Below are 27,926 nucleotides of genomic sequence, written 5' to 3'. Positions count from 1 at the left end.
ACTAACAATGAAACAAATTGAGGATAAAAAAGTATTTTAATTCCCATATAACTGTAGTTCAAACTTATCTCAGCTTCAATCAGCAAAAACAACGTCTTAACATTATGTTACTGTTCTACTGATGTAAAGGACAACAGTAAAGCTTGTCTCTTTAAATACATACCAACTTTGATCAGATGGAGCACCATTAAGATTCTGTCCGTCAAAGCATAGTTCAAAGTTATCCACACAACTAGCATAATTTAGTTACCTGATATAAAATAGGAAAAAAATATACTCATTTTAAAATTAAACAAAGCTGAAGAATATGGTGACCCTCGATTGGTTTTTATACAGTACTGTCACACTGGCCTAGCTATGTGTTATGATAAATGCTCTGCATATTTACTCATTGTGACATAATAGCACATCAGATGTATTGTTCCAATGATTGCCTGAATTCATTTGCCTTACTCTAGAGAACACCAAAGAGTTTAAGATAAAGATGTAATGCCCTCCCCTCCCTGTGAAAGAGGCCTGAAATCATTGGTACAATATTACAAGCTTAAGAAAAAAAAAAAATCCACGTGGCTACAAAAATTCAAGTTTAAATGCCTCATAGAAAATTTGAAACAAAGAGTATAGGGAGCATATCATCCTGAAAAAGACAACTCAAAGAGCATTATTTTGCTTTGGACTTTGTTTTGTTTTCTTTAAAAAAAATCCAGCAAATTAAGTCAACAAGTTAAATGTAATTGATTTATATTAAACGCTAGCAATATCCCATTAAATACAAAAGAATAAAAAATAGTTTGTGTTCATTTTAATGACAGACGATGGGCACAATAGCCTAGTGTCCAATTCATATCACATAAACTAGCCAAAAAGCGGACAAGAAATTATATACCAAAAAGTCGTTTAATATGACACTTTCTCCATTTCTTGTATTTTCATTTTGTGGGACTGAGGTATACAGCAGGGGAGTCAAAAAGTGTGGGGAGTGAGGGGAACCTTAGAGGGAAAAGGAAGCTTTATTACATCAGATACTTTTTAGCATGACTATCTCTTTTGACTAAGGGGCAGAAGAGTTACCCATGCTCTGATCAGTCTATTAAATTAATAATTGGTCATTTCTTCTGCCAGATTATTTTGGAACTGATAAGTCAATAGCAACTTTCTTGAAAATTCACAATTGTGAAGAAACAGACTCTAAATTAATGCCATCATTAACATCTCCAGTGCTTATCACCTGTACCACCTGCTGGCTTAGAGCCAAAAGTTTTAAAACCAAATTTCAATAAAGTGTTGGCATTATCTGTGATGCATATTTAAGGAATTGGCTTTCACCTATCGGAGTACGGGAGAGGTAAGGTTTGTATGGCAAAGACATGCTTGTAGGAACAAAGCCACTATCCCAAATTAGCTTCACTGGTTCATTAATAAAGTATGAGTGGAGTTGGGGAAGCTGTCTTTGTATTTCCATACCAAGTTGCAATTTTCTTCATTCATGTTAACAGATACATGAATGTGTAACATAAGTACAGTTACTACTATGTCTGAATAGGACCCAAGTAGCTATATCCTATAAATAATAAAAAATACATTTTTCTTTTGATAACTGACTGTAGATGTGAGGACTCTGTATAATTCAACCAAATGGTTGTATGCTGTACAGTCCTGTGCAAATATCATAAAAAAATTAATAATCCTTTTTTGCTATAAGGCTTTGACCCTACATTTTTCACAGCAACATAACTACCATCCAGCCTGTACCATATTTCGCAAGCCTTCAGTCCAGAAATTCAAATAGTCAATCCGTAGAGCGTCCATTTCCGGCACCCCGAAGCCATATGCTCTTGTCAGTCATCTAAAGGCATACAAACTTCCCCAGATTCATCCCATCGAGACTGGTCATTCTGTTCTTCTACATCATCACCAAGCTCCTCATCACCTTCTCCCACTTCATTTTCCTCGTATTCTTCATCCCTAGGGAAATCTGTGTCCTGCACCTGGTCTGCTCCCTCTTGCCCTCCAGGCTGAGATTTATCTGCACAGTCTACACAAACTCCATAGCGTCGAGATCCATGTCTTATTCCAACGCTGGCTGCTAGCATAAAGATCTTCTTACACACCATACATTTATACTTTTTATCCTTTTTATGCACCTATGGAAGAGAAAGATTACAGGGTGAAAACACGTACATCAGATTGTGTTTGTATCTATTAATAGTAGTATTCTAGTACTAATTACTAACAAAAAACATTTTTATTACCTCAACACTGTTCAGAGGAAGAGCAGTGCTAGAGATCCATTCTCACTACATCAGTTACTTCCCTAACTAAGCCACCTCCTTACTGCTCAGTGGGTAGCCGAATAGCTGCCCACTCTGTAAGGAGGTGAGTGTTCATTTTTACAGCTGCTCACTGTTCAGACCAAGACACCAAGTGGCACCAAGAACAAGTATAAGCACTTATGTTGCACTCAGTATCCTACCAGATATGCTCTTTTAGAAAACTGCCATTACAATTTTAAGCCCAGAAAAATTATAAACAAGCAGGAGTTTAAATTCAGTTTGAATTGAAAGATCAGGATCCCTCTTTTATACCCCCAACCCGACGCCAGCCAAGCAAAACCAATGCTGACAACACCTTTTCACTCCCGTTTGAATTTTGTCCTTGAGGTTGAGTGAGCCTGCATGCAGAGTTAGAAGACCACTGTTGACTAACTTGACTGAACACAAATTTTAATATTTAGCCAACAGTGCAATTCTAACAGAGTAGTTGCTGTTATACATTTTAAGAACAGGGAAAAATTAATTCGAGAGTACGTTACTCTTACAAGTAGCTCAACTGGGCAACAATAGTTACTGTCTTGGAAAAAAAATGAAGTTGAAGGTTTTTTTCTCATATCTGTTGTCCACACAGCAGGTTACAATTATGCGCTTAAATAACCCATTTGAGGTCACATTGAAAAAGTTGCTCTTTCAGATAAAAGAGAAAGTACCACCCAGATGAGGAAAAAAAGCAAGGTCAAGAAACAAATAGTTACTTCAGTCCCTCTTAATCTGTACAGTTGATACAACTTAGCTCCTGGGACACATGGTATCACCACCAATAAGGCAATAACCACCTTACTTCCTCTGCCCAGCCAAAAAAACACCACATATCTTCACCACATCCATCACTGCAGTCACCTACACATATGACAGAACACAGTGTCCTTCAGACTCAGTAACATCATAGGTACTCCTGTCCCTTCAAGCATCTAAGCCTTCACCCAGTGGCTCATACCAGCAGGATGAGAGGGAGCAGATTCAGACTAGAAAGGTATATTTGAACTGAGAGAAGTCAAGCAGGATGAAAGATTTTTAAAATTTTTAAAAGAAATTTACTTGCCTTGCCTACCTGTACAACAGTTTCAGGAAAACTGAAAATTACTACAGTGGTCTTAGGCATCATCTAGAATTACATTCTTATATATTCCCATAATCATTTACTTTTAAAAATATTACTGGCTAACAGAAAGTCTATTTTATGACAGCACAGGACAGAAAGGAAAGTTAAGACGACTTGCACCAACAGCTCTTTACTGCATCCATATGAAAACCTGGAAGCTCACAACTAGACTTTCTACTCATTCAGGAACCACAGGACAAAAGCCAGGAGGCTACACAGACTTTGTGGAAAACCTTTATAAGCTGACCCACTGGTTCTCAAAGGCCTGAGGAAAGCCATCAAAATGGAGAAAAAGCCCAAATTACCCTATTCCACGTAGTAGCCTATTTTGAGTATGTGCAAAATGAGTTTGTTGTTGTTTTCTTTTGTTTTATTTTTGAGATCACAGCTTGAACAAATGCTACCACCTTCTCTCTACCAATATGACCTTACTTCTGTTACCTCCCTAAAACACACCTTAGATTTTATACAGTAAATACTATCACGAAATCTCACCTGTTTCCTTACAGACTAGAAACTACCTGCAATGTACCCAAGACAGATAATAGGCTCTCTGACCCTTCAGATAAGTAGCACTCAAATCAATTCCCATTTATGCAACATACAAAGGACAGGGTAAGCTCAACTGCTGAGTAGATGGTACTTGCAGAATGTCAGTTCAGAAGGATATTTACTGTCTGTATCTCACGTACTTCTCATTTTAACCAAAATCTTAAAGCACGTAATACACTACAGCACTGCCTAGTTGTGAAGTATTTCAGAACTACCCCAAGGTGTACAATTCTTGTTTAACAGGGTGTCCTCACAGAAAATGGTGGTGCGACATTATAGAATATGCAGACGTGCTACTCTACTGCTGTAACACTACAGCAGTATTTCCTTTCATTATCTACAGGATACTTACAAATCCTGCAACTCTCATGATCCTTTCAAAGTAATCATCAAATTAGCTATCAGAGTTCCAGAGACTGTCTTAATTGGTACTGCATTCTACTGAATGCACTTACTGCATGGAGTACGAATGTAAGAGGCAGTTATGACAGACATTTATGTTCATCCATTTTAGATTAATATAAAACAGTTTTACATTTGTCACAATGTAGTAACGACCCCACTTGTACATGTGCATCACACACACAAACAGATGTTACCTACCAAGGAATGTCTCTTTACGTGCTCTCTTCGAGTAAACAGCTTCCCACAGATGTCACAACTGAATGATCTCACGCCTGTGTGAATGAGCAAGTGTCTCTTTAGTGTTCTTCTGTATTTGGCTACATAATTACAGTGTGGACACTTCAACTTGTTCATGATTAAAGCAGAGGAATCGCCTACAAGAAAATAAGCCATCAGGAGAAAAGATGATGAAACACAAGATAATTTCAATATGTTCTGCCTGGTGCACAAAAATAAGCAGGTGCCAAAACAATAAAGCACCCACGTGACTTTTCATCAGCCAAATCAGAACAATGCCTGCCTGCCTGCAGAAAACCACAACTACCGGTGGGTCCAGCACGTATGATCTCACTAGAAAAATACCTAGCTGTAAACAAGGAATTTTAAGAACAGGAGTACAGATCAATTCTGTGAAAAAGTAGTATTATTTCATGAGTCAGAGCGAGTTAACTGCAAGTTAACAATAATTCCATTTCCCAGAAGTCATCTATACCAGAAAACACTTTAAGATTAGAAACACTGTAGCTGCGACATTTAGAAAGTTATGATCTTCTCTCCCAATAATTTATTTAGAACTAAGTGCAGGAAGTGCCTGCCCTAAGATCTAAATCTATATCAAAGGAAAAAAAAGGTATAACCAAGCAAGAATGAATATTGAAAAAAAAGAAAGAGGATAGTAAAAAGGTAGCATAATTCTGGAATAGCTACAAGGGTAAGATATTGGTTTAGATAACTACTCTATTAGAACTCACTTAGCCTCTCCCCAAAATCTAATTCAGTCTAATGGCAGAAGAAATAGAGCATAAAAAACTTCTGGAATTAGCAATATCCCAGTTTTGTCTTCTGAAAAAGGGACCTATTAACATCACTTGGCCAGGGACAACACAGTTTGCTCAAAGGTTATCTGCAAAACCCAGGTTTACTGCAGCTGCCTATTGCTATATAACATAGAAGGGCACAGGATGCTGTGACAGTTATGAAAACGGCCACACAGGAATACAAAGATTTTGAGAAAGGTGAGATAAGAATTTATGAACATGATTGTAACCATCTACAAAGGAAGCATCCGAAAAGCTCTATTGCCACGTGACTATGTGCGAGAGTTTCTAACTTGCAAGCTGGCAGGAAGAAAGCAATAACTAGTCTGTTATGTGCACACCTCTAAGACAATGCCTCCCAGTTAAAAAACTTCAAAAATTAACTTCCATCATAATGTGGAAGTTAAATTTTGCTAGCATTCAAAAATCGCCTTGGTGTATCTGAGCACCCACGCAAACTGCATGTCACCATAATGTCATGTAAGGGGCTACACGGAAAAAAAAAAGTTCAAAAAGGGGTTTGAATTGTAGTTTTATATACTTCAGCAGAGGTACAACAGACAGACACACAGACATCAGGGCTGTAAGATGTATGGGAACTTAACAGACTAATAACAGGCAGACCTCAAAAGACCTCAGTTTGAATCCCTTACCCACTAGTGAGTTTCACCTTCTGATGACCCAATTTCTTCCATTTGTAAAACCAAAAATATCTGAAGTAAACCATAAACCACATACCAGTAATATCTCAAAGTTGTACAGAGGCAGGAATTACCATTACCCAGTCTTATGCATCCTCAAGGTCCTCTTTTTTTTAAACTAAAGACTGCATATTTTGATGATCTAGCAATAACAGTTTAAGATGTGGTGTTTTTTTGGTACATTCCAAATGTTTTCAGACAGAAAATAATTACAGGTAATTGCTCACTTGAATAAATAAGACACAGAAGCTGCAAAAGGGTAGGCTACACACCACAAAGTTGACTGAAGATGGCTTTAGTTTTTACTGTATTGTATGCAAAGCCGATATTGTATTTTTTTTATATTAGGAAGTATGCTGAGATCTACTTTTAAAATTATAAACAAAGATACAAAGTTAAATAAGTGTTCAATTTTAAAGCCTAATTAATCTGTAGCTAGCTTACAAAAAAGCTATCAGACAACTGAAGACTTCAGGTACCTTCATATTCATGCACAATACAAGAGTCAATATAGGTCATGTTCTGTTTTAACTTTCCCGTATGTTTGAATTCCTCTCTCTCTCTCACTCCAAAGAAGTAGTCTTATTTACATTATTCAAAAGGGCAAATGAAGTGGGAGAAGATTATGTAAACACACAATCTAATAAATCTCTATGGAAGTTAATCAAATATTACCTGCAGCGACACACAAGAACTGCTATCAGCGACAAAAAACAACCTGTTCTGTATCAGATATACTTGCCATTTTCCCAAGCTTCTTTTGGCCAAGATTCTGGCAGCAGTCCATACTTGAAGTCACTTGAAGTACCCGGCAGCAATCCATACTTGAAGTCACTTGAAGTACCCGGCAGCAATCCGTACTTGAAGTCACTTGAAGTACCCGGCAGCAGTCCATACTTGAAGTCACTTGAAGTACCTATTACAGACACAGTATTACTTCAGCTTCCCTCCACCTAATCAGTCAGTTTGTATCTTAAAATATGCATCTTTCTTTGACTGCGACAAAAAAGTTCAAAACCTTAGAAGCGTAATGGTTATCAACCTCTTTCACGTCATCTTCAACACTGAAATGAAGGAAGCTGTGTTCGTGTTTTAAATGAAATTAGATCTTTGCCTGCTCTCCATGGCATCATTTTTTCAACCCCAACCTGGGAAAAATTCAAAGCCTTTTTCAGACCATGAGAACTTTTATGGTAAGGATACTTATCCCCTTGCTATCATCACACCAGTGCTAAAAAGTTTTCTAGTGCTTTCTCTTTAGAACTACTCAGCGCAGTGACTCCATCTGGCCTACCACAGGCAGCCTACCAGTTGGTACAAATATACCCATTTTCTACTACAGGTGTGATTTGCTTTATTGCTTTAAACGATCTCAGTGGTATACAAAGTGTTTTACATACCTCTATTTATACTAAGTATCCTACAGCTATGTCTAAATCCTTTTTTGAATAATCACCCCCATTGCTCTATAACCACATCAATTCAAGAGACCGTAATTACTAGAAATACACCAGCTTGAAACACCAGTTTGTGTTTACATTTGGTCTTTAGACGAGCTCTTCCTGCAGTTTGCATGGCCTTTGTAGTTTTTTTACCCTCCTTTAAAAGAACAAAATTAGTCAGAAGCAAACAATGCCTTGAAAAGAAAAAGATATTTGCTTGTTATACATCTACAATTTTGTAACAAGTAATATTTGCATGAGTGAATACAGAATCACCGTTATATATCACACAGAAAAAGGACTATAAATAGCACACCAGAAACTGCACTAGGCATTTGACAGAACTGTATTTGTAGGTCAAAGACTCTCCTGGCAAGAAAGCGAATCAATCTTCCCCCCCCAATCCCCAAGACAGGAGTTTGCTGGAAAACATGAACTCATAAATCCATTACTTTCTTCACAGCCACATAATTGTTAAATAAACAAACTGCAATGGAAACTGGCAGATTTCCTTTTATTTGTCTGGATGGTGCTGAGATCCTCGCCACACTGGATTCCCAACATCACTGCTGTCAGAAACCTTGAGAAGGACTTCACAGCAAATGGATCTATTTTTACTTTCCACCCTCAGACTGTAGGTTTTAATGGTCCAAAGCCTTTTTGACTTGTCCCCATGCTGCTCATTCCAAGGATTTTTCTAGGAAAGGAACTTCTTTCTCTCAGTGTAAACTACAGTTTCGTACAGCTAGTAGTGTAAGCAGCACACTGAAACACCCATAACTTACCGTTTTATTGGAGAAAAGTACCGATTATCTATCCTTGCAGCATTAGGCATAGGTATGAGTTGTATTTCTCACTCACGCAGTATTACAGTTGGCAGCAGCAGTTGCAGCTGCAACACGAGAAGACGACAGTTCAAAAGGACATCAATTAACAAATAGGAAACCCAGAATTCTGCCATATCCTTTACACAATGGCAAATGATAAGCAAAGCTGTATTGCGACTGCCAAACCACAGAGTAAGCACAAAGCTATTCCACCTATCTGAGCTTTTAAAAATCACAGCTTGAATAGATGAAGTAAGGGAAATGTCAGTATTTTAACTTACCCACCTAGCTATTTCGGCATAGAGAGAGAAGGGGGGGAAGGGGCAGGGAAGACTAAACCTCCCTCTGCCTTAGAAAAAGGAAGTAATGAGGACATTTTACCAAAAACCTTTTAAACTACAAACTCCAATAGCCGTCATTATGTCCAAAAGAGGCAAGAAGTCCTCCCGCTAGCTCGAAGCTGTATTACTCCTGCAAAGCCATCTCAGCAGCTCAAGCAATAGAACAGATACCCTACAGGCATGCCAACTACACATTCCTTTGAGGTGAGCACTAAACCTTCCTTCAGTAATATGCGAGAAAGGATTAGTGAGGAAGCAGAGCTGTACAGCTCCGGGCAAAAGCTAAGATGATGACTTCAAGGCTAAAAGCCTCCAAATTAAGGCAGACTTCAGGAGCTAATAGAAGAGCAAAACACCTTTTATAATTTAAAACATTAGACCTTTTCTTCGTGGTTTTATTCCCCCTCCCAACAGAACTGCCCTGTCTCTAGCTGTACAGTGGAAGAGCAACAATTAAAGCAGTTTACTCAGTCCTTGTCCCCTCCCTTTTTAGGAGAAGGACCTGCAAGATAACAGACCGAGGCCTTGACTGTGTAACGCACGTGCTGTGTACAGGCAATAGCACACAAGATTTCAAAATAAGCATACAAAGACTGACCAGAAGTAAAAAGTCCAGCATGCACACATACAACACCATCACTTCGATGGTTCTTACACATCTAGGAGAATTCTTCTGGATCTAGGAGACCACACAGGGAATTTCACGAGGAACATCTACGCTCGCAGCTGGTATCAAACTTGGAGGGAAGCCAGGAGCTCAAATCCCTCGGGAGACCTAGATCGTAGCATAAGGCCCGGCACAGAGCCAAAGAGACTTCAGAGCAGTAGTCTAGCACAGATAAAAAGCTACTAGGTCTGTCTACCTCCAATGTGAAGAGAAGACCTGCTACAACATGAAAGAACACTGGTCTAGATACCACAAGAGATAAGAGGTTGCTACAGACATCTCGGTCTCTGCAGAACACAGGATTAAGCAGATCATAATTAAACCTAATGCTTATTCCTTCTCAAAATAATGTGTTGACCTAGAAAGCCTTCTTTCTAGACTGTGCACACATCTCACAGGCTTAAAACACCGAAAATGAGTTTGTAACATCTCATGGCTCATCCACACACAGAGGACACGAATTACACGTAACCGAAGTGCAGCCCAGGCTCCAGCACTTGCCCCAAGGTGGACATGCAGCCGACAGCCACATCAGCTCCCGACTGCTGCTGAGCCACATGTAGGATGCCACAAACCCCAGGGGCTCGCAGAGCTCTCTCCCAGTCCTCCCACCCAGGCTACGGCTCCTCTCACACCTGCAGCTGTAGTCACCACCTAAGTTGTTCCTGGCAAGTTAACACAACCCCAGATTTTGACAGGAGACTGAAAGCAGCTCCATACACAGCCGTGGGGGCAGACCAGGCAGGAGGAGTGGAAGGGGGGGCACAACAGAATCTACACAGTAGTGAGAAAGGACAAAAACCAGGGTAATCTTCTGTATCTTCAGACCAGTTCATCTGACCGCAGCTTTTCCCTCATCTAAGGATAGCTTTTAACAGCTTTGTTCATTCCTAAAATAAGCGTAGGTTAATCATTCAAATGTCAGCTGGCCTCCAACATCCACCCATGCTTCCACCCTGCGTGGAAAAGAGGCTTCTATTAGCAACCTGATCTTTTTTTTTAAGAAAAAGAAAAAAAAAAAAAAAAGCAAACCAAGAACCAAAATAATACCACTAATAAAACAGAACACAAACTGATTAACTATCAGCATTAAAACTCTCACCATGTCAGTCTGAGAGGAGATTAAGGCCATTCCAAATACCATGAAGGGGTCGTGTGGGCTTTTACATGACAGAAGAACTTAATGGGAGGCTTTTACATTTTAACTTGTGCTCCTTCTCAGGCAAAAGGATAACCACAAGCCAGACGCTGAATTTCAGTTTTCAGAGCAACAGGTAGGGGAATATCACCCCGAAGAACCCATGAGCAGGCACATCCTCAGTTGGACAGAGTTTTGTTTTTTCTGTGACCAGAAATAAGCTGAACTTTTGGGAAGGAAAGGAGAGGGGAAAGACTGAGAAGCTCAGTGACAGAAGATGTTGAACAGGTCGCTATAGAAAGGGGTATGGCAGCAGGGTGCAGGAAGGGAAGGGATACAAACTGCACAGCAGACACAGTTCCCTGTAATGAATCCAGCTTCTGTTTTCTTCATACATATATTACCACCAAAAACAGTGCCAAAGGAAGAAGAAAAGGAATAGGACTGCTTTTCTCCCCAACTTTTCTGACACTGACTGCTTACTCAGATCAATTCAGAAAAAGCCAGGAAGTAGATCAGATAAGCGATTAGGCCAGAGCTTTCAAGGATCGTAAAGAGAGCACTGGTAATCTACTGATACAATCTGGTTTGCTCTTAGAGAGCTGGATTTGTTGCTTATGTTAAGCAATGTGACAGGAAAAAAAACAGTGCTGCCAAGAGTTACATACTGGCAAGGTAGAAGAAAGAAAATATATTGTACTGCTTGTTCCCAGAGCATTACTCACTCCTTTAACCTTGCTTCTGAAAAGGGGTCAAGGCAGATTACTTCTCAACTGCCTTTTGCAACACAAGTCTCAGACAAACTTAAGATATTTTGCCAGTGCAATCTTACAAATACTCCCCATACCACTCCCAAGTGCTCTTAATTTTTGCTAGCTCCCATTCATGAGAACTTGCTTACTGCCTTGATTATGGAGGCAGAACCATCATCAACTCACCCTGACAGATAACCGGCAATTGTTGCCAAATATATGATCTGTTTGTACAACTCGCTTATCATCACCCCCTCCAAAAATCCCCCCCAAGAAGGGGGTGCCACTCAGTCTGTCACTGCTTACAAAGCCAGTTTGCTGGTGTCTCCAGAAAGGCAACAACAGTGAAACACGAGAGGGTGAGAGCTATCCCCATCCACATCAGTTATGGGGGGGAGCTACTGGTCTCAGGGAACAGACTCGAGGAAGAGCTGAGATCAGAAGGAACCTCTGAAGGTCACCCAGTTCAACCTAGCTCACAGCAGGGCTAGCTTCAAGGCTGGATTATATGTTGCTTTGAACCCTACCAAGTGTTAAATATCCACAAGGATGGAGATTCAATAAACCCTCCGAGCAATCTGCTCCAACCCAACTGCTTTCATGGTCAACAGCGTGTACCTGGGGAATTTCTCTTGCTGCAACTTGTGACGAGACTCTCGCCCTTTCACTGTGCACCTCTGAAAAGCAGCTGGACTCATTGTCTCCAGAATCCCCTTAAGGCAGTTACAGACTGCAGGTAGATCCCCCTCGGGCTTCTTCCTGCTGAACAAATTCAGTTTCCCAGCCCCCTAACCACCTTAACTGCCCCTACACTGGGCTCCCTCCAGTTTGCTGACTGACCTGGGCTGCCCAAAACTGGGCACGATATTTCAAGCATTGCATTGCCAGTCCTGAGTACAGGGGACTTGCCAGTCCTGCCAGTTTCTGCTAGTTCTGCCAGCACGAGGCCAGCCTTCGCTGCTGCTAGGCTGCGCCACTGATCACAGCGTTACTTGTAGTCATGACAAATACACCAAGAACCAGTATGTATTCAATTGCATTTATTCTTATGGAAGGACATAAGCACAGGTACCACTGCTATGTAAAGTGTTTTGAACAGAACAACTTTTTATGCTAAATAGTTGAAAGGAAATGTTAAGGAAGGAGTGTTTCAATTTGTGCTAGCTTCTCTAATTGCAGGCAATCTAAGAAGCAGCAGCACCACAAACGGCCAAACCGTTGTGCTAAACAGGTACCTCAGTATCATTTATTCCAGACAAACTGTGCCGAAGTCTGACTTTGTCCAGGAATACCGAGAGATTTCGTCTTTACACAGAGCTTTGAAGAAACACAAGGTACAAGATCAAGGCACAGATCTGTAAAAACACCGATCTATTTAAAAAAAATCAAACAGGAAAACCCTCCCAAACAAGCATGATATAAACTTGCTACGCCATAGTATTCTACTCATAGTATAAAGTTTCTACAACACGAACACATTTCTGGTTGGATATATTTACCGATACCTGACAGGAACCAGCACAAAGAAGAAATGCTGCCTACTCCTCTACCCCACAAAACTACTCCAAGTCCTCTACAGCTCCAGAATTCACCCAGCACACAGAGCATGAGCAGCTGGGCAGCCAGAACTTAGCAGCAAAGAGAAACTGAAAACAGAGCTGAAAAGAGTGATTTTCGTTCAACTACATGCCACTTGGAACTTGCAACCTATTACACTACAGCTACCAACACTGAGGGTGACCTACCCCTTCCCTCAAACAACTAAAAAACAGCAAACAACAACAAGAAACAAGCTATACTGGACGAATTGAACAGCAATTGGTCAATTCATACTTCTACAAACTCTGATGTGACACGGCCACACTAGCACAAAAACTCACAGCGCATTATGGTATTTTAACTGAATCGAACAGCCCCATTGAGGCAGAAAACCTGCAGGTAAAATAAGGAACTTGTTGCTTTTCTGTACCATGTCAGCAAAGACAGGCATTACTGAGAGTCCTTTGCTTCATAAATGTCATCTGGGAGCAGGCAGACATGTGAAGACAAGAATGCAGGAAATAAAGTCTTGTTTTTATCCACAATCCCCCCCCCCTTTTTTTTTTTAGGGTAATGGTTATCTGGAGGAAAAGAAAGTGCTTTTTAAGGGAAGTTGTACTCTTTATCTTCATGATAGTTCAGAAAAAAGCACCACAATGAAGCCATCTACAATCAAAGAGGATCTGAAACTTCTGGATCAAAAACACTTTCACTGCTCAGCATATGATTAAGTTAATTTGGTGTGACTTCCTGAGCTACATCTTTGAGGTGCAGGAGGGAATGCAGTTGAAGGAATAGCAGGGCTCACTTCTACAGCTGGAGCTGTCCCCCAAACAAATCAAGAAGATATGCAGCCCCTGTTTTTATTTATGTAGCTGTTCCCAGCATCATCACTATTTCATAAATAGTAGAGGTAGTGAAAAGATCAAGTCAACACTTCAGATCGATAACTTCTTAGAAGTGTATGTATTGCCTATGCTTCACTTACACTGAGAGAAAAAGAAGCTCTCCAGGCAGATGGTAAAGGCAAAAAGCAGAACTTGAACAGTCTGTGAAATTAGATTACAGTGCAAATCTTGATCTGGATCCAAGTGCTTGTGGACACCACGTAACCTTCTTCCCCAACCCACCTGCCCTGACTTTTTTTTAATTAAAAAAAAAAAACAAAACAATATATGAATACACAAAATATTCCTTAAAGTTATGAGGTCAGCAGTTGTCCATTCCACAAGAATCTACTCATCTTCAGAATCATCCCGAGGAGACGTAAATTTACTGGGTAGGGAAGCAGTTGACTCCCAGGTGTTGTATTCTCTTTAAATGCCTTTCAAAACCCCTGGGGCCTTCATTTCCAGCTTACACAAGAAATGAAGCAAACAGAGAGGTTAAGTGTCCATTAAGCGACTTAAATCTTTCAATCAGGGCATCAGCCGGACGTCTGAGGAAGATCTGACTGAGAGTCACAGAATCAGAAAAGAGGGGGAGAAAAATAAGCTTAGTTCCCTGTTAGTATACTTGTTTTCTTCCTAAATCAGACAGTCAAATGGGACTTACCTCTACAAGAAGTGTGTGTCCAGATAAGTCCCTCAGTCTCTGTTTCTTTAAATACAAAGTTACCCATTCTTACTGCAAAGTCCTGATCGAGTTATGACTTGAGGGAGTAGCACATGACAAGAACTGTGACTAGCACCACGTTTTTGTAAGCAGCTTGAGACACTGCTTGTAACATACTGGAAAAATAATTGCTTTTATAGCAAACTGAATTCAAATCCTTAAGACCTACGAAATTATCCAGAAAACTCCTGTTCCACAGAGGGCTGTTTTTATCCTGTCCTTGTTATCTTTTGCCTTGAGCCCTGTCCAATCCAATGCATAACACAGCATTATATGGCCTGAAAATCATGCTAACAAGCGACCCAGTGTTAGCGTCATAACGCTACTGGAATACTCCATTAAAGTGTCTGTTAGAATCAACACGGTCAGCTCTGGAAAGCATAAGCAATACTTCTGTTGTGTTCTGAAGCCTAAGAATAGGACACACACTCCAAAAACCAAGCCCAAATGAAAAACAGATTCAAGAAGTGGTAATAAACTCACAAACAGACACTAAAAATACCAGTCAGAATCACTGAGCTTTTAAGAACTGCAAACTGACCCAGAGGTACTGACTGATTGCACGGTTATTTCCACCATGGTAAATGGTTAATTGTAGGATGCACCGTGGCTGTAAACAGTGCAGGCGTTTTTAAGATTATCAGCTAGAACAGAAAATAGCGAGATGGATGGTACCTTCAGCAGGGAGAGGCTCAGCTATTTTAATTAACGTAGCTAAAACTGGAGAGCGCTTGAAGGCTTCAGTAAAAGCAGATCAATGAAGAAAAATGTCACAATGAATTTAAAACCCATCTCAGCTTTATAGAGTTATTTGAAGCCCAAAGTGCTACTTCTTGCAGGAAAGGTGTTAAATATAAACTCACTGGCAACGCAGGGTGAGAGGAGGGAGAAGCTGACATACCCTTATGGATGGATGTCTGCAGGAAAACTCACCTTCAGCAGGCAGCAGTTTAGGACGTTTGCTTTACTGGGACACAAGGTGACAGCTCAGAAAACTTTTATTGTTGTTTATCTAATACTTACCTAGCAGTACCCAACTGGAAAGTCCATCTACTACAGGATTCAAGGTAGTGGCTTTTGTTTTTTATCCTGTTCTAGTTTTTGTTTTTAAGTTTTTGTAATGAGAGGAATGTTCTTATATTGGCTTCCCTTCCAGTAAGCCTATGGTATTTCTCTCCCCTCACAAAAAAGCCAAACAACCTAAACCCACAATCAAGGACACAGCAACTCACTTTGCATGTGATCAGACATCTAATAACCACAGCTGGTGTTAGTTATCCCAGCAGCACACTACAAAGCGTAACAGAAGCAGCTCATTTTCTCTTTTAGCAGCCAAAGGGAGAGTGAGAGTGTATTCCTTAGCTTGCATCACAAGAATTCACCATTCATTCTTTTTCTTCTAACTGCGTTGTTTTAAATCTGTTCCAGAAAACATTTTTTTTTGTGGATTTTTAACTTCCAGTGTCTTTTTTTTTTTTTGGTAGATTTTCATCTCCGCAGGAAATTTAATCCACAACTGAGAAGTTATCATATAACCTGCAGGTTATTCTACAACCCATTCTTGACATTCTTCCAATTCTCCGTTCTTTATCCCTCTTCCTCCTCCCTCCTGCACCTTTTCTTGGGGCTGGAAGGAGCCATTAAAGACGAGAGCATTTTACAGAACAAATGCACTTAGCACCCAAGTAGCGCACAGGAAAAGCTAACAAGCAGCAGAGGAGGAAGAACGCTGATTGCTGAAGTACTGAGAACAGCTGAAAGTAAGCTGTACCAAGCCCTACTTCCAGCATCTCCTCATTTCAAACAACACACATAACACAAAAGAACTTCATTAAAGTAAAGGTCTTAATATAAAAATATTAGATATGGCTTCCAAAATAGAATTAACATAAAAAAATATAATTACGTACTTGGGATCACTTACGTTGAAGTCACAGTACCAAGGAGATCATTAATTGACACTGTTTTTTAGTTTAATAAAGAAATTAACTTGTCCCCTACAATCACAGAGCTTTCAACGTCTGTCCAAAATTTTGGACAGACACCTCAGCACAAATTCACCGTGATCCATGCCTCCACCACAGTTCTTTCCATCAAGATGTTGTGTGGAACATATTTTGTAGTTTAATTCTTCAGCACAATGAACGACTGGAAACCTTGGTATTTCTGTCCAAAAAAACCTGAGCAAGTTCAGAATTCATTTGATTGTTATTGCACTGCCCCCATCACCCCTTACTCCTCCTACATGAAAGGTCCAGAGCAGCTACTCAAGTTCTGTAGAATGTGTACAAGCATTTCAGTTTGTTGCAGGAGACACCACTTGTTAGATGTATACTTATTCTCTGTGATATTTCCAACAGTTAAAAAAAAGTTGACTGTCTACCCCAAATAAATCAGAAGTAGAAAAAACACACGCTAAATTGTGTCAGGAACTTGGTATTTGTGTAATTTACGGCACCTCAGGTCCCCCACTCCTGCTCCAGACTTTCTACTGCCCTTTCTCATGCCACTCCAGCTAAACGTGTTTCAGCAAGCAGTGTGGCCCAGCACAGGCAGATGTGTTATGTGGGTGCTGAAGATCCAGTATCCCCACTACGCACAGCTCTAGCTGCTTTACTTAAGGCTGTATCTAACCTGGTGCTGCAGACCCAACAGCTGTTTGTGGTTGACACACAACAGGCATGTTTCTCAAACACAGCTTTCATTTTCATTTCACGCAGAAGAAACCCTGTGCAGCCCAAGAATGCTTCACAATATGAATCAAAGTACATTAAGATCGGGAAATTCTCCTCACAAGTGTGTTCCCAAGCTGAACTGAACAGCTAGTGAGGACCTACCCTGAGTTCAGAGATTAAGGTTGCAGATAAGCAACCACCTTTTACGCTCACAGAGCCAGTGTTAGCTCCCCAGCACAGCTGCTCCTCCAAATCTGCTCCCGTAGTGCCACTTGCTGACAACAGACATCTCCTGAACTGCCCGCTGCTGCTCCCACCAGACAGAGCTCCCCATAGGTCCTGTCCACACCACTCCACTGTCACATGCCATCGCAGTGCTCACGCATACATGACACACGGATCCGTTCTGGTACAACGCAGCACAGGCACCACGTGCCCTCTGCTGGACTGCTACCCACCCACTGCCTCTTCACACCTCAGCAGCTGCCAGCACCAGAGAAAGGCTCCACAGCACCGCGGGCAGAAGGGCTTCAGGGCCCCAGAAGAACTGATCTGGATTTCTCCAACCTTGTTTTTCAACAAGACTGGGGGTACAGCAAGAAGCTAAGGCCATCCCTCCTTCCGCCAAAATGAATGTAGGTTTCTAGGCCTTCCTGAGAACTCAGGTTGCTTTCAACTGTGTTTTGTCACTGGCTTACAAAAATACTCTACGCCCACAGGTCTGAGTGACTTTCTTTTTCCTTAAGTTATTCTCCTCTTAATTCTACCTTGTGAGCCTGGGAGGCAGAGGACACCTACAGTCTCTTGACATGCTTGAAGGGGCCATTCATTTTAAAAGGCTTTAGAAACAGACGTGTCTAAAGAACTTTGTTCCAGCTATTTCTTAAATCTACCTTTAATTTAACTCTATTTGGGAGTCAACTCTGAAATTCAAGGTTCAGAGTCACACTTTCAAAGTTGCCAATCCGCCTGGAAGTGACACAGGTAAACAGCAGTATTTTAAGTATGTGTTTCAGCTACTCATATGATGTAATAGTAATTAAAAACTACACTACCCTGAATTCTAAATACACTGTGAACTGTCTGCTTAGAACTCTGTGACTGTGTTTATCTTTACATACATTTAATTTTATTCTAGCACTTACATTAACCAATATTCTTAAAAGAAAAAACAACGCTGGGAATCAAGTCACATTTCAAGATTTGCTTGAAAAACAGTTCAACAGTAAGATATTCTCTCTCCTGTAAGTCGTCGTGGCATCTCTTTCCCATCTGCTTCTCAAATCTATCTGCTGTAAGAGTCAATATTATACTAGCCAGGATTACTCCTTGTGCATTTTCCCAGATATCCTTACAACAAGCAGTAGTGGAAGGTTCATTTCTGTTTCTTGTTGAGACTCAGGGACACGACCTCAAAAATCTTTTGCCAGTGAAAGAAAATTATAAAGATAATCTCCATGCAGCCAGCTAGCATTATGACCCATCAGTTATTGCTCCTTGATTTTGTGCCTAACTGTAGCTACAGATCAAATATAGATGTGAAGATTTCAGCTCCTACTAGTTGGTAGGGATCTGCAACCCAACTGTCAGTTGTAAAAAGTATGTTATATACCACATGGCATGGGCTAAGGCAATTCTTTTCTCTAGCTGAAGACACATTGCTGCAACCCAAGAGAGAGAATCAGATGGCTGAATTATCCTAATTGTGTGCTAATTTTTAGTAAAAGACCCTAACACAGCCTTATAAAAATTACATAGTAGCGTACTTTATTCAAAAAATCAGTTTTCAAATAATGACTGATGCTACACGATATTTACCTGCTTCTTCTTTAATAAATGACAAATCTTCTTCTGGATACGGGACTGATGGTTGCAACACTGAGCAATCTTCCGAGTTCTCTTCAGTATTAGGTGGTATATTATAAATAAATCTCTTTGCAGTTTGGTTTTTCCTTCTTGCTTTTCCGGGTTCTTGAACTGATTGTCCCTGTGAGCCCATGTCATTCCACACGAAAACTTTTCCCTCTCCTTGAGATTCACTTTCAGCCATTTCAGGTGAGCTGTCCTGGACCCAACTGCAGTCATTCATTTGGTAGCTTTCAATTTGGGCCTCATCAATAGAGTAACCATCGTTCTCAGTTTTTATGCTGCTTGCCAAGTTGGTAAGGTTTCGTGTTGCCCAGAAACTGGCAACTTTCTGATCCCTTGGAGACATACCATCCCTGCTAACAGATCTTCTGTTATAATCCACCACAACGGTCTCTGGAGCTTCTGATTTTATACTTATGTTTAAGGCATCTTTAATGAAATTGCGGCAAGACTGGACAACCTCCGTCATCTGAAGGTAGCTGGCCACTGACATCACTTCAATGGCATTTTGGCTCGTAAGCACGAGGTTCCCGGAATACAAGAAGTCCAAGATGACAGAAAAACCTTGAACAGCAACAACATCTAAATAGGTAACAGTGGTTTGGTTACGGCTTTCTTTGTTTGTAAAGCAATACAGAGTCTTAAAGAAGCGGCTGCCTGCAACCAGGATGTTCTTGTGAGCTCTGAAGACCCTCCCACTCACCACAATATTGACATCACAAAGAATGCCTTTCTTCCTCTGTTCGTTTAGTTCTTGCAGGAGCTGATAGCAGTAAGAGTTCTCATTTGGCCTGCTGTTAAAATCACAGTATCCTTCATTATTCAGTTCCGACGGTAACTCTGACTCCTGGAATCAGAAAAAAAAACATAATTAGCTCTTAATGAATGTTCTTAATCATACAATGCTATTATAAGGATACGAAACTAAACTTAGAAATATATACATATATATATATATTAATAATATTGGTCATAAAGACAGGCTGGAATATATAATTAAAAAAATACTTCTGTAAACTGAGAGTCATGTTCTCATTCCACCCCCCACTCTCCCATTTGGAACAAAAACAGAACTAGCAGAATTGCCCTAAGGACAAAGGAAGTAAAATTGGGGCCAAAAGTAAGGTAAGATTTAGTTGAGCACTAAGTACTTGTCTTTGTTAAGCCATATACATTAACGATGTGGAGTTCCTTTCCTAAGATTTAACTACGTGGTTCTCACATATCCAGTTCTTTGTTTTTTCTTAGAACTCTCCACTTTAACAGGTCAAAAGACAACCCTGATAATGGATTCAACATTTGCTTAGGCTGAGAGATGAATATATAACGCCTTATCTCCCAACCTATACCTGTTTTATATGTTCTAAGGAAAACACATTGTCAGAGTAGTTATAACAACAGCTAGATTTCTTCTACGGTTCTACAAATTAGGGTGCTTTTAAAAATTATTTTCTCATTGTGCAGGTATAGTATTAAATAGCTGTATTAGAAGACAAGTGGACAGAAAACTGCAGGTGACCAAACGAAAGTTAAGCAACATTATCTAAGACTTTCTTGAATCAAACTTCACTGAAACTTCCTAGTAGCAACATCTTTAACTGCTAAATATTTAATCATACAGACAATACATATGTGTCTCTCTACAACCTTTCCAAGAAGAGATATCAGAAGTGACTTCAAAAATCTCCTAACAGTAGCATCAAACATTCCAACACCAAGAAATGAGTTATTAAAGATTAGTTCAGGCAGAGGCTGATGAGTAACAAGAAGTCTTTACAGCACTTGGGCAATTTGTAACTGATGTTTAGACAGTGATGATTCAGATGTGGTACAAAGCAGCAGCTAGAAGCAAGCAGAAAGTAACAGACTGGCATGTTTGAGACCATACTTATACTGATTGATCAGTGCTGCCATCAAGAGCACTGATGATGACAGGGTTGTTTTTGTGCTGGATCTCTAAGACTCTCTCCTCTTTTCTAGCAAAAAAAGAACAGTTCAGAACTGTCTGGTTCCAAAATGATTTTGAATGAGAGAAAAGTATATTTTGCCAGTGATGTCTTTTGTTTGTTTCCTCTGTTTAAAAACAAAACCAAAAAAGAGACTCACAGGTATTAAAAAAGGTAGGGGTATTAAAAGCTCCACTGCCTCGGTATTACAGGTCTGATACAGGTAATGGGCTTTCAAGAACCCGTAACGTATTCTGGGGCTGAAATATATTGTAAAGCAAAGTACTCCCCTTATTTTGGGGCTACAGCAGCTACATGTATATCAAAAAGCTGCTTTCCACTACAGAGGAATTAATGCATTAAATGAGTACTCACATCAAGACACAGCCCCAGTGCTGATCACTGGGATGCCAACCGAGCAGCTGAGGTTGAACTACCCCCTCCCAAAAGGGATTTTACATCTACAAGCAGCAAATAATGCCCAGAGTAATCAAGAGAGAAAGTTTTCAGCATCTCGTGCAGACAAAGTTCAGTTTGCTGTCGCATTCAAGTTGTTTCTAAATCTCTTCTTAGAAAGTACCCAGCAGCAATTAGGTTTTTACATGAAAACAATCAACAGATCTTTGTCCAGCCTCAGCTTTTTTTTTTAATATATACATTTTTACACTTTTTTAAATGTGTTTCTTTAAATTGCTCTCTGACAAAAACAAATACTCTCCCAGATCAGGGCGCAGAAACAGGAATGACATCCCAGATGTGCAACAACTAAGTGTGACATTAAGTTCTGGGGATTTCAGATCTGGACCAAGTTGCTGTCGCCAGGCAGCACTGTGTAGGTTCAAAGTGCTGATCACCCTGACTTTGGATCAGATTAAAACAAAAAAGATGATACCAAAGCGTTGTCACTCTTGTCCAAACCAAGCACCAGTGACTTGCGTCGTACACAGCACACGTCGGGTACAGGCTACAATAGCTGATAGAATTTCGTTATTTGGGAGCATGTTAAACACCATGTGAAGCTTAAAAATAATCTGCAGGAGGCAGATTACAGTGTCTTTTTTACAATGTCTGATTACAGAGAAGTGATAGAGTATGTTTTAACTGAGGATGTGTATGCAGCCAATGCAGCTGAAAAGTGAGATTTACAATGCAGCTTTTCTTTAAGAAAATGACAAGCCAGCATGGTAAAAAGGACTTGCAGATTTATGTGCTACGGAAAGAGGGCTGAAGTCTTCATTATGAAAACAGAAGGCTGAGTGGAAGTAAGAGACATCGTGTAACTAACATCTGAAATACAGATGGGGGGTGTTCAGGCAAAGAGATGTGCTTACCCCAGGCACCCAGAGCTTTACAGAACGGGGTGCATAAAGATTTTTTTCAAGCTGACTGTAACATTGATCACAACTGCCTAACTGCTGCTATGGGAGCAGCTAATCTTAATGCTGCACTGCAAAAAAAAGCAAAAGCCCTAACATCCCAACAGTTAATAAGTCTATGGAAACCAAGCATTAGCATTTACTATGAGAAAGATGGAAGAAATGTAATAACCCCCTTGGAGAGTTTCAAGCATCTCCTCTCTGAGCAGAACAGGTACAACACACTCTAATATTAGAGTTACAAAAATAATTACAGAACAAAAATCAAAGAAAAGTTATCTTCAAGATTCTATTACCCCTGTTATGTTCATAGCAATCATCATAAGGGTAATGTTTTTCTGGTGAGAAACACAAGCTAATATTTCCTTAGATGCCAAGTTATATTTTCAGAATACAGACAAAAGTATTCCCTGGCTGAAGTTATCTCAACCACTTTACCTTTAAAAACTCGTAAGAAAACTAGAAAATGAAGAATTGTGTTCTCATGTGTGGAATTTACAGAGTAAGTTTGAAAAGCTTCACTCTGCGTGCAACACGAAGTGGTCTAACAGAACCCAAACTGCTCAGAGAAACTAATATTGAGCTCATTTCCAATTCACTAGTCTCTGAATATACGCATAGATAAATGACTCTTTCATATGTACAACTCACTAATTAAACCTGCCTACAAGCTAATAGCTGAAAGAGATGATCAAAAACTGCTACTAGAAACTGGCTTTTCTTTCCCTTCTGTGCCATCAGCATGCTCTGCCTCCTGGGAGAAAGAGCGGGGGGAGGTTAGCAAAAACAACCCCAGCAGATTCCACCCCAGCTGTATGTATCCAAAAAGTAGTTTTGCCACATTTTTGTAATCCCTTTCCCATTACCACACCTTGCTCTATGCTATCTTTTCTATACCCCCAAATCAATTCGCAACCTGAAAAATGGACCTTGTAACAGAAGCGAGCTGTCAGGAATTTCTCCAGCACATGCAGCTACAGAGGAAAATTATCTCGTAAAACGGTCTTATCAGCTCCACTGCTGTCTGACGTGCTGCAGCATCACCCAAAACGCAGCGATTCGGAGTTGTGATGCCCCTGCCCGACACCCGGTTGAGCAGCTCCATGTCGGGTGGGAGCACTGCACAAAGCTAGGGCAGGCGGGAGTCCCTGCCCCAAGGTCCTGACTCCCTCCTCGCTGCTCTGCTGCGAGTAACTCAAGAAGTTAACTTAGACCACTACAATGCCACTTTTGCATCTGAAGCACGATGACTTCTATTCATCACCGCTCACACAAAGCAAACAATTACAGTTCACATGGAAAAAATAACACATCAAAGGCCTTCCTCCTCTTGGAGAGCTTCTGCTTTAAACCAACATGCCTGTTAGGCTGGAGAAAGCTTTTCTGGCAGTACTGCCAAAGCTCAGCTTCAAATTATGTCCAGAGAAAAAAAAAAATGGTTTAAGAAACAGCTTTAAAGAGAGGAGCCGACAACTGCCGATAAATCTGCAACTCATGGATCTAAATTCATCACAGAATTAAAATATTTTGCTGTCATTTCCCAGTGTCTTTTTTTTTTTTTTAAAACTAAAAATGAAACTAAGTCCATTTTCTAAAAAACCTGAAAGCAGTTTCTTGCTGAATTTTATCTCTCTCTAAACTTCAACACGGAGAGATATTATTTTAAAAACTAGATGAGAAAGAAAGGAGTTAAGATTTTGGTCTTAGGACGAAGCACCAACCCCTGACAGTTCCATACCCTTGAATTACAGCAGCTGCAACCACTTGTGATGTATTTTGGCATTCCAAATTAAACGTATCCCAAAAATAAACTGAAATCATCACTCACTTCTTCATGTGTAATATCCAGCAGACCTATAGAAATTTCCACTGCTTTACTGTCTCAACACCTACAATTTCCTTCCCGCTCTCCAAGAGTGGCACTACGCCATATGTTTATTAGCAGCTGCTAAACATGCCCTGCAGTTGAAGCTTGTCAAGTCAAGAATACATATGTGTTGTCTCTAAGACAAAGACCAAAAGATCTCTCCCAAATTTCATTAAATTTCAAAGGCTTTGCTGCCTCATTATGCGCGTTGGAAATATGGTCAGGGTACACATTACCTACTTTTGTTCCGAGTATCTGGCAGCGAGGCATTAAGATAAAAATTATGGCGATTGTTTTGGTATTAGATTAAACATATGGATCAAGATAAGTGGACGTGCTATTAAAAACGTGAAAGGATATGAAAACTAAACAAACCGTGCAAAGAAAACAGTTATTCTTAATCATATTGCAATAAGGCAAGTGTAACCCAGAAGTGCACCACAAAAAAAAACAACTACAGTAACTCTTGACAAACTGCAATTCCTCCCTTGTAGCAAGTTTTTCACTGCAGTGGGATTGCACAGGGATGCATCCAGCACTGTTTTCTACTCAGAATCACCACTCTCTAGAGCTACTGAAAGCTTACTTTGTCCAAACCTTATCATTAGTAAGTACAAAAGAACCACTGACGCATCTTACCTATCCGTTTTCATTCATTATTACAGTTACTACTATTATTTTTTCTCAAGTTATCAGTGGCAGAAAGGCAGAGGCTCATTTTTATGAGGATTCCCATGACAGTGAAAGGTTAATCTTCAAATATAAGCAACACATTAACTTTTAGGCTACCGTGACGTGCAAGATAAGATTGCTCCCTCCTCTCCAATATTAAGTGTTGTGATACAACAGGGATGGAAAGTCAGAAGGAAAGAGCATTAAGTCTAGTAGGAAAAAAAAAAACAACACCTGGAATATGTTTTATTTACACATAGCTAAGGGCTGTAAGAGAAACCTCCAACTGTGCCACCAAGTAGCATTATCTAGTGAGATGGAGGCTGCGCAGCGACAGGACATACCTTTGCAGGGTAATCATTCACAACAGGATGGCACAGAACATACCACACTAACGCTGAACAAAAAGAATGTTTTTGAAACGTTAAGAGATAAAAGAAATCACAAACGAGAGCTTCAAAATAGAAGCTGAAGGTATTTCAGGCAAGTCAGGCCAAAATACTGCAGAGAATAGCAAAACTCAGATTGCAGGAAACTGATAAAGCGACCTCCTGCCATGGGACGTGCGTAACAACAGGGGCCCTAGAATTTCAGTCCGTGAACGCACTTACTGTAGAGGCAGCATTACTCATCTTAAACGCAAACGCTGCACTTCTAGACCCAAAATACTGTCTTGGATAACTGGTATTACTTCGTAACTTTTTTTTTTTTTTTTTGAAGTGCTGCGGGAGTTTTAAATTAGATCTGCATCCCTTTTCTGACTGGCTCTAAGAAAAGCTATGCTCACCTAACGTTTCATCCGTTGTTCTGATGCCCTACCCAACCCATTAGAATAGCAGCTCTTGTCCAAGGTACCCTGAGCTCCTTAAAGTGCTCGAGCGACACGCTCAATTTAAGTGCTGCGCTGTGAGTCGGAGCCCAGATGCATCAGTGCAGCCACGGCGGGCATTTTAATGAAAACTCAGCTCTGAACAGCGAGAGCAGAGCAGCCGGGGATTAATTCCGGCTAACAGCTCGGCTTCGATCTGACAGGTCAAGCAGTAACCTAACCTGGAGCGCAGCAGCTTGTGCCTGCTGGCAACTTTACTGCCAGTTAGCCAATCTGAGCGAACTTCTGCAGTGCAGACATCCTTCGGGAGAAAGGCTGCAGGCGGCTAGTGATTCGGCAAGGCTATTCTTTAGAGCATACGCGGGTGAAAAGCTCTCAGTTAGCCCTGCATTACACAGAAGAGAAGCCCAGAAATGCAGTAATTTTGAGTTCAGCAGGGAGCGCGAAGAGTTTCACCAGTCCGAAAGCACCGGAGGCGAGCTGGCATATTACGGTGGCTTTCGGGAAACCACATGTTTATCTCAAACAAACACCAAGTTGCGACTGCAGATTTCTGGCAAAGTAACTCCAATCTAGAGGACCGCGTTCGGCGGAGAGATTTACAACGGGGAGGCGCAGCCCGGAGTCACCCGAGCAAGGCACCGAGCGCAGGGCGTCCGAAGGGCCCCGAAGGAGCGGGATTTCGTGCTGCCGAGCTCCGGCCGCTGCCCTCCTCCCCCGGGACCGCAGGAGGAAGCGGTGCCCGGCGCCTTCAATCAGTGCAGCGCCGCGGGCTGCCCTGGCTTACCTCGGCGGCACGAAGGACGGACAGACGGACAGAGGGACGGGCAGACGGGCTCGGCAAGGGGCACCCACTGCCCCCATGCGCCGAGGCCGGCCGCAGCCGCGACAAACACAGGAAGCCGCGTCAAGGAGCCCGTACACGTGGGCAAGCGGGGATTAAAAAAAAAAAAAAAAAAAAAAAAAAGGAAAGAAAGAAAACAACAAAAGCCACAAAACTGGGCGAAAGGGGAGGCCGTCCCTTCCCCCTCACCCCCCCCCCACGTCCCCTACCTGCTCGGCGCTGCCCGGCTCGTTGAGGCGATGCTCGGCGGAGAGGTGATGCCGCAGCAGCAGGGCCCGCTTGTAGTTGCGGGTGCCCTTGCAGAGCTCGTCGTGGCCCCCGGGGACGGGGCCGCCGGCCAAGATCAGCTCGGGGGGGGCGGCGGCGGCCGCGGCGGCGGTGCACCAGGCGCAGGACATGAGGCCGGTCTCCTGGCAGTAGTAGAGCCATGGGAACTCCTTGAGCCAGGAGCCCTGGAAGGAGATGTGCAGCTTCTGCAGCAGGGACTTGGGCCGGGCCAGCGGGAAGTGCTTGATGCTCTCCCCCTCCCCCGCGCCCACGCTGCTGCCCTCCGCCTCGTCCCCTCCGTCGCCCCCGGACCGCCTGCTGCTGCTGCAGCTGCCGCCCTCGGCGCCGCTGCCGTCGCCCAGGCTGCCCCCTTCGCCGTCCTCCTCGTCGTCGCTGCTGTCGCTCAGCGAGCCGCCGTCCTGCACCAGCTCCTTGCCCTCCAGCAGCCCCTCCGGCTCCAGGCCCTCGGCGCCCTCCAGCTCCAGCTCCTCGTCCGCCCCCCGCCCGTTGAAGTGCTTCCGCGGCCAGGCCGAGGCCTCGCAGCCATTGTTAGCGGCGGGGGGGCCGCCGAGCAGCCCCCCGCCGCCCCGAAAGGCCAGCGTCCGGCGGTTCCGCTCGGCGAACATGGGGCCGGCGGCGGCGGCAGCGGCGGCGGCGGGGGGCGGCGAGGCGGCGGCGGCGGGGGGCGGCGGCAGCAGCAGCAGCTCCTTCTCGTCGCCGGCCGCCTCCAGCTCCTCGGCCTCCAGCCCCTCCAGCTCCACTTCCTCGTCCGCCCCGCGCCCGTTCAGCGCCTCGGGGGCTTGCGGCTCCCAGGCCTCGCCCGCTCCGGCCCCTCCTCCTCCTCCACCTCCTCCTCCTCCTCCTCCCGTCGCTGCCGCCGCCGCCGCAGCCGCCGCCGCCGCCGCCGCGGTGAGCAGGCCGCCGCCCCGGAACGCCAGCGTCCGCCGGTTCATCTCCGCGAACATGGCGTGCGCCCCCCGCCCGTCGTCGTCGTCGTCGTCGCCGCCGCCGCCGGGGAGGAGGCAGCGGAGGGAGGGAAGCGGAGGGAGGGGGGCGGCGGCCGAGGGAAACAAAGTCCGGCCCCCCCCCGGCTCCGGCCTAGCTGGGCGCCGCCGCGGGCTGCCCACAATG

The 27,926-nt window shown here is 42.4% G+C and overlaps 1 protein-coding gene across 1 annotated transcript; it reads right to left on the bottom strand.

Moving 5' to 3' along the window:
- Window positions 1-27,926, bottom strand: ZBTB10 (zinc finger and BTB domain containing 10). Its single transcript, XM_084306907.1, has 5 exons — window positions 26,738-27,926; window positions 18,944-19,841; window positions 6,873-7,046; window positions 4,591-4,766; window positions 1-2,144 (listed from the first exon to the last, which is right to left on the bottom strand). The coding sequence occupies exons 1-5, from the start codon at window positions 27,758-27,760 to the stop codon at window positions 1,839-1,841; spliced, it is 2,577 nt and encodes an 858-aa protein (XP_084163033.1). The 5' UTR covers window positions 27,761-27,926; the 3' UTR covers window positions 1-1,838.

Source organism: Netta rufina, assembly GCF_964035555.1.
Source record: "Netta rufina genome assembly, chromosome: 2".
Classification (NCBI taxonomy): Eukaryota; Metazoa; Chordata; class Aves; order Anseriformes; family Anatidae; genus Netta; species Netta rufina.
The sequence above is the reverse complement of the archived record's forward strand: the minus strand, read 5'-3'. Positions and strand labels throughout refer to the sequence as shown.

Excerpts from the sequence above, each read along its gene's own strand:
- ZBTB10 (XM_084306907.1), bottom strand. The coding sequence starts at position 27,760 with ATGTTCGCGGAGATGAACCGGCGGACGCTGGCGTTCCGGGGCGGCGGC. Across the intron at positions 4,767-6,872 it reads AAAAGAAGCTTGGGAAAATG|GCGATTCCTCTGCTTTAATC; the intron begins GCAAGTATATCT and ends ATTTTCTTGTAG. Across the intron at positions 2,145-4,590 it reads ACGTAAAGAGACATTCCTTG|GTGCATAAAAAGGATAAAAA; the intron begins GTAGGTAACATC and ends TCTCTTCCATAG.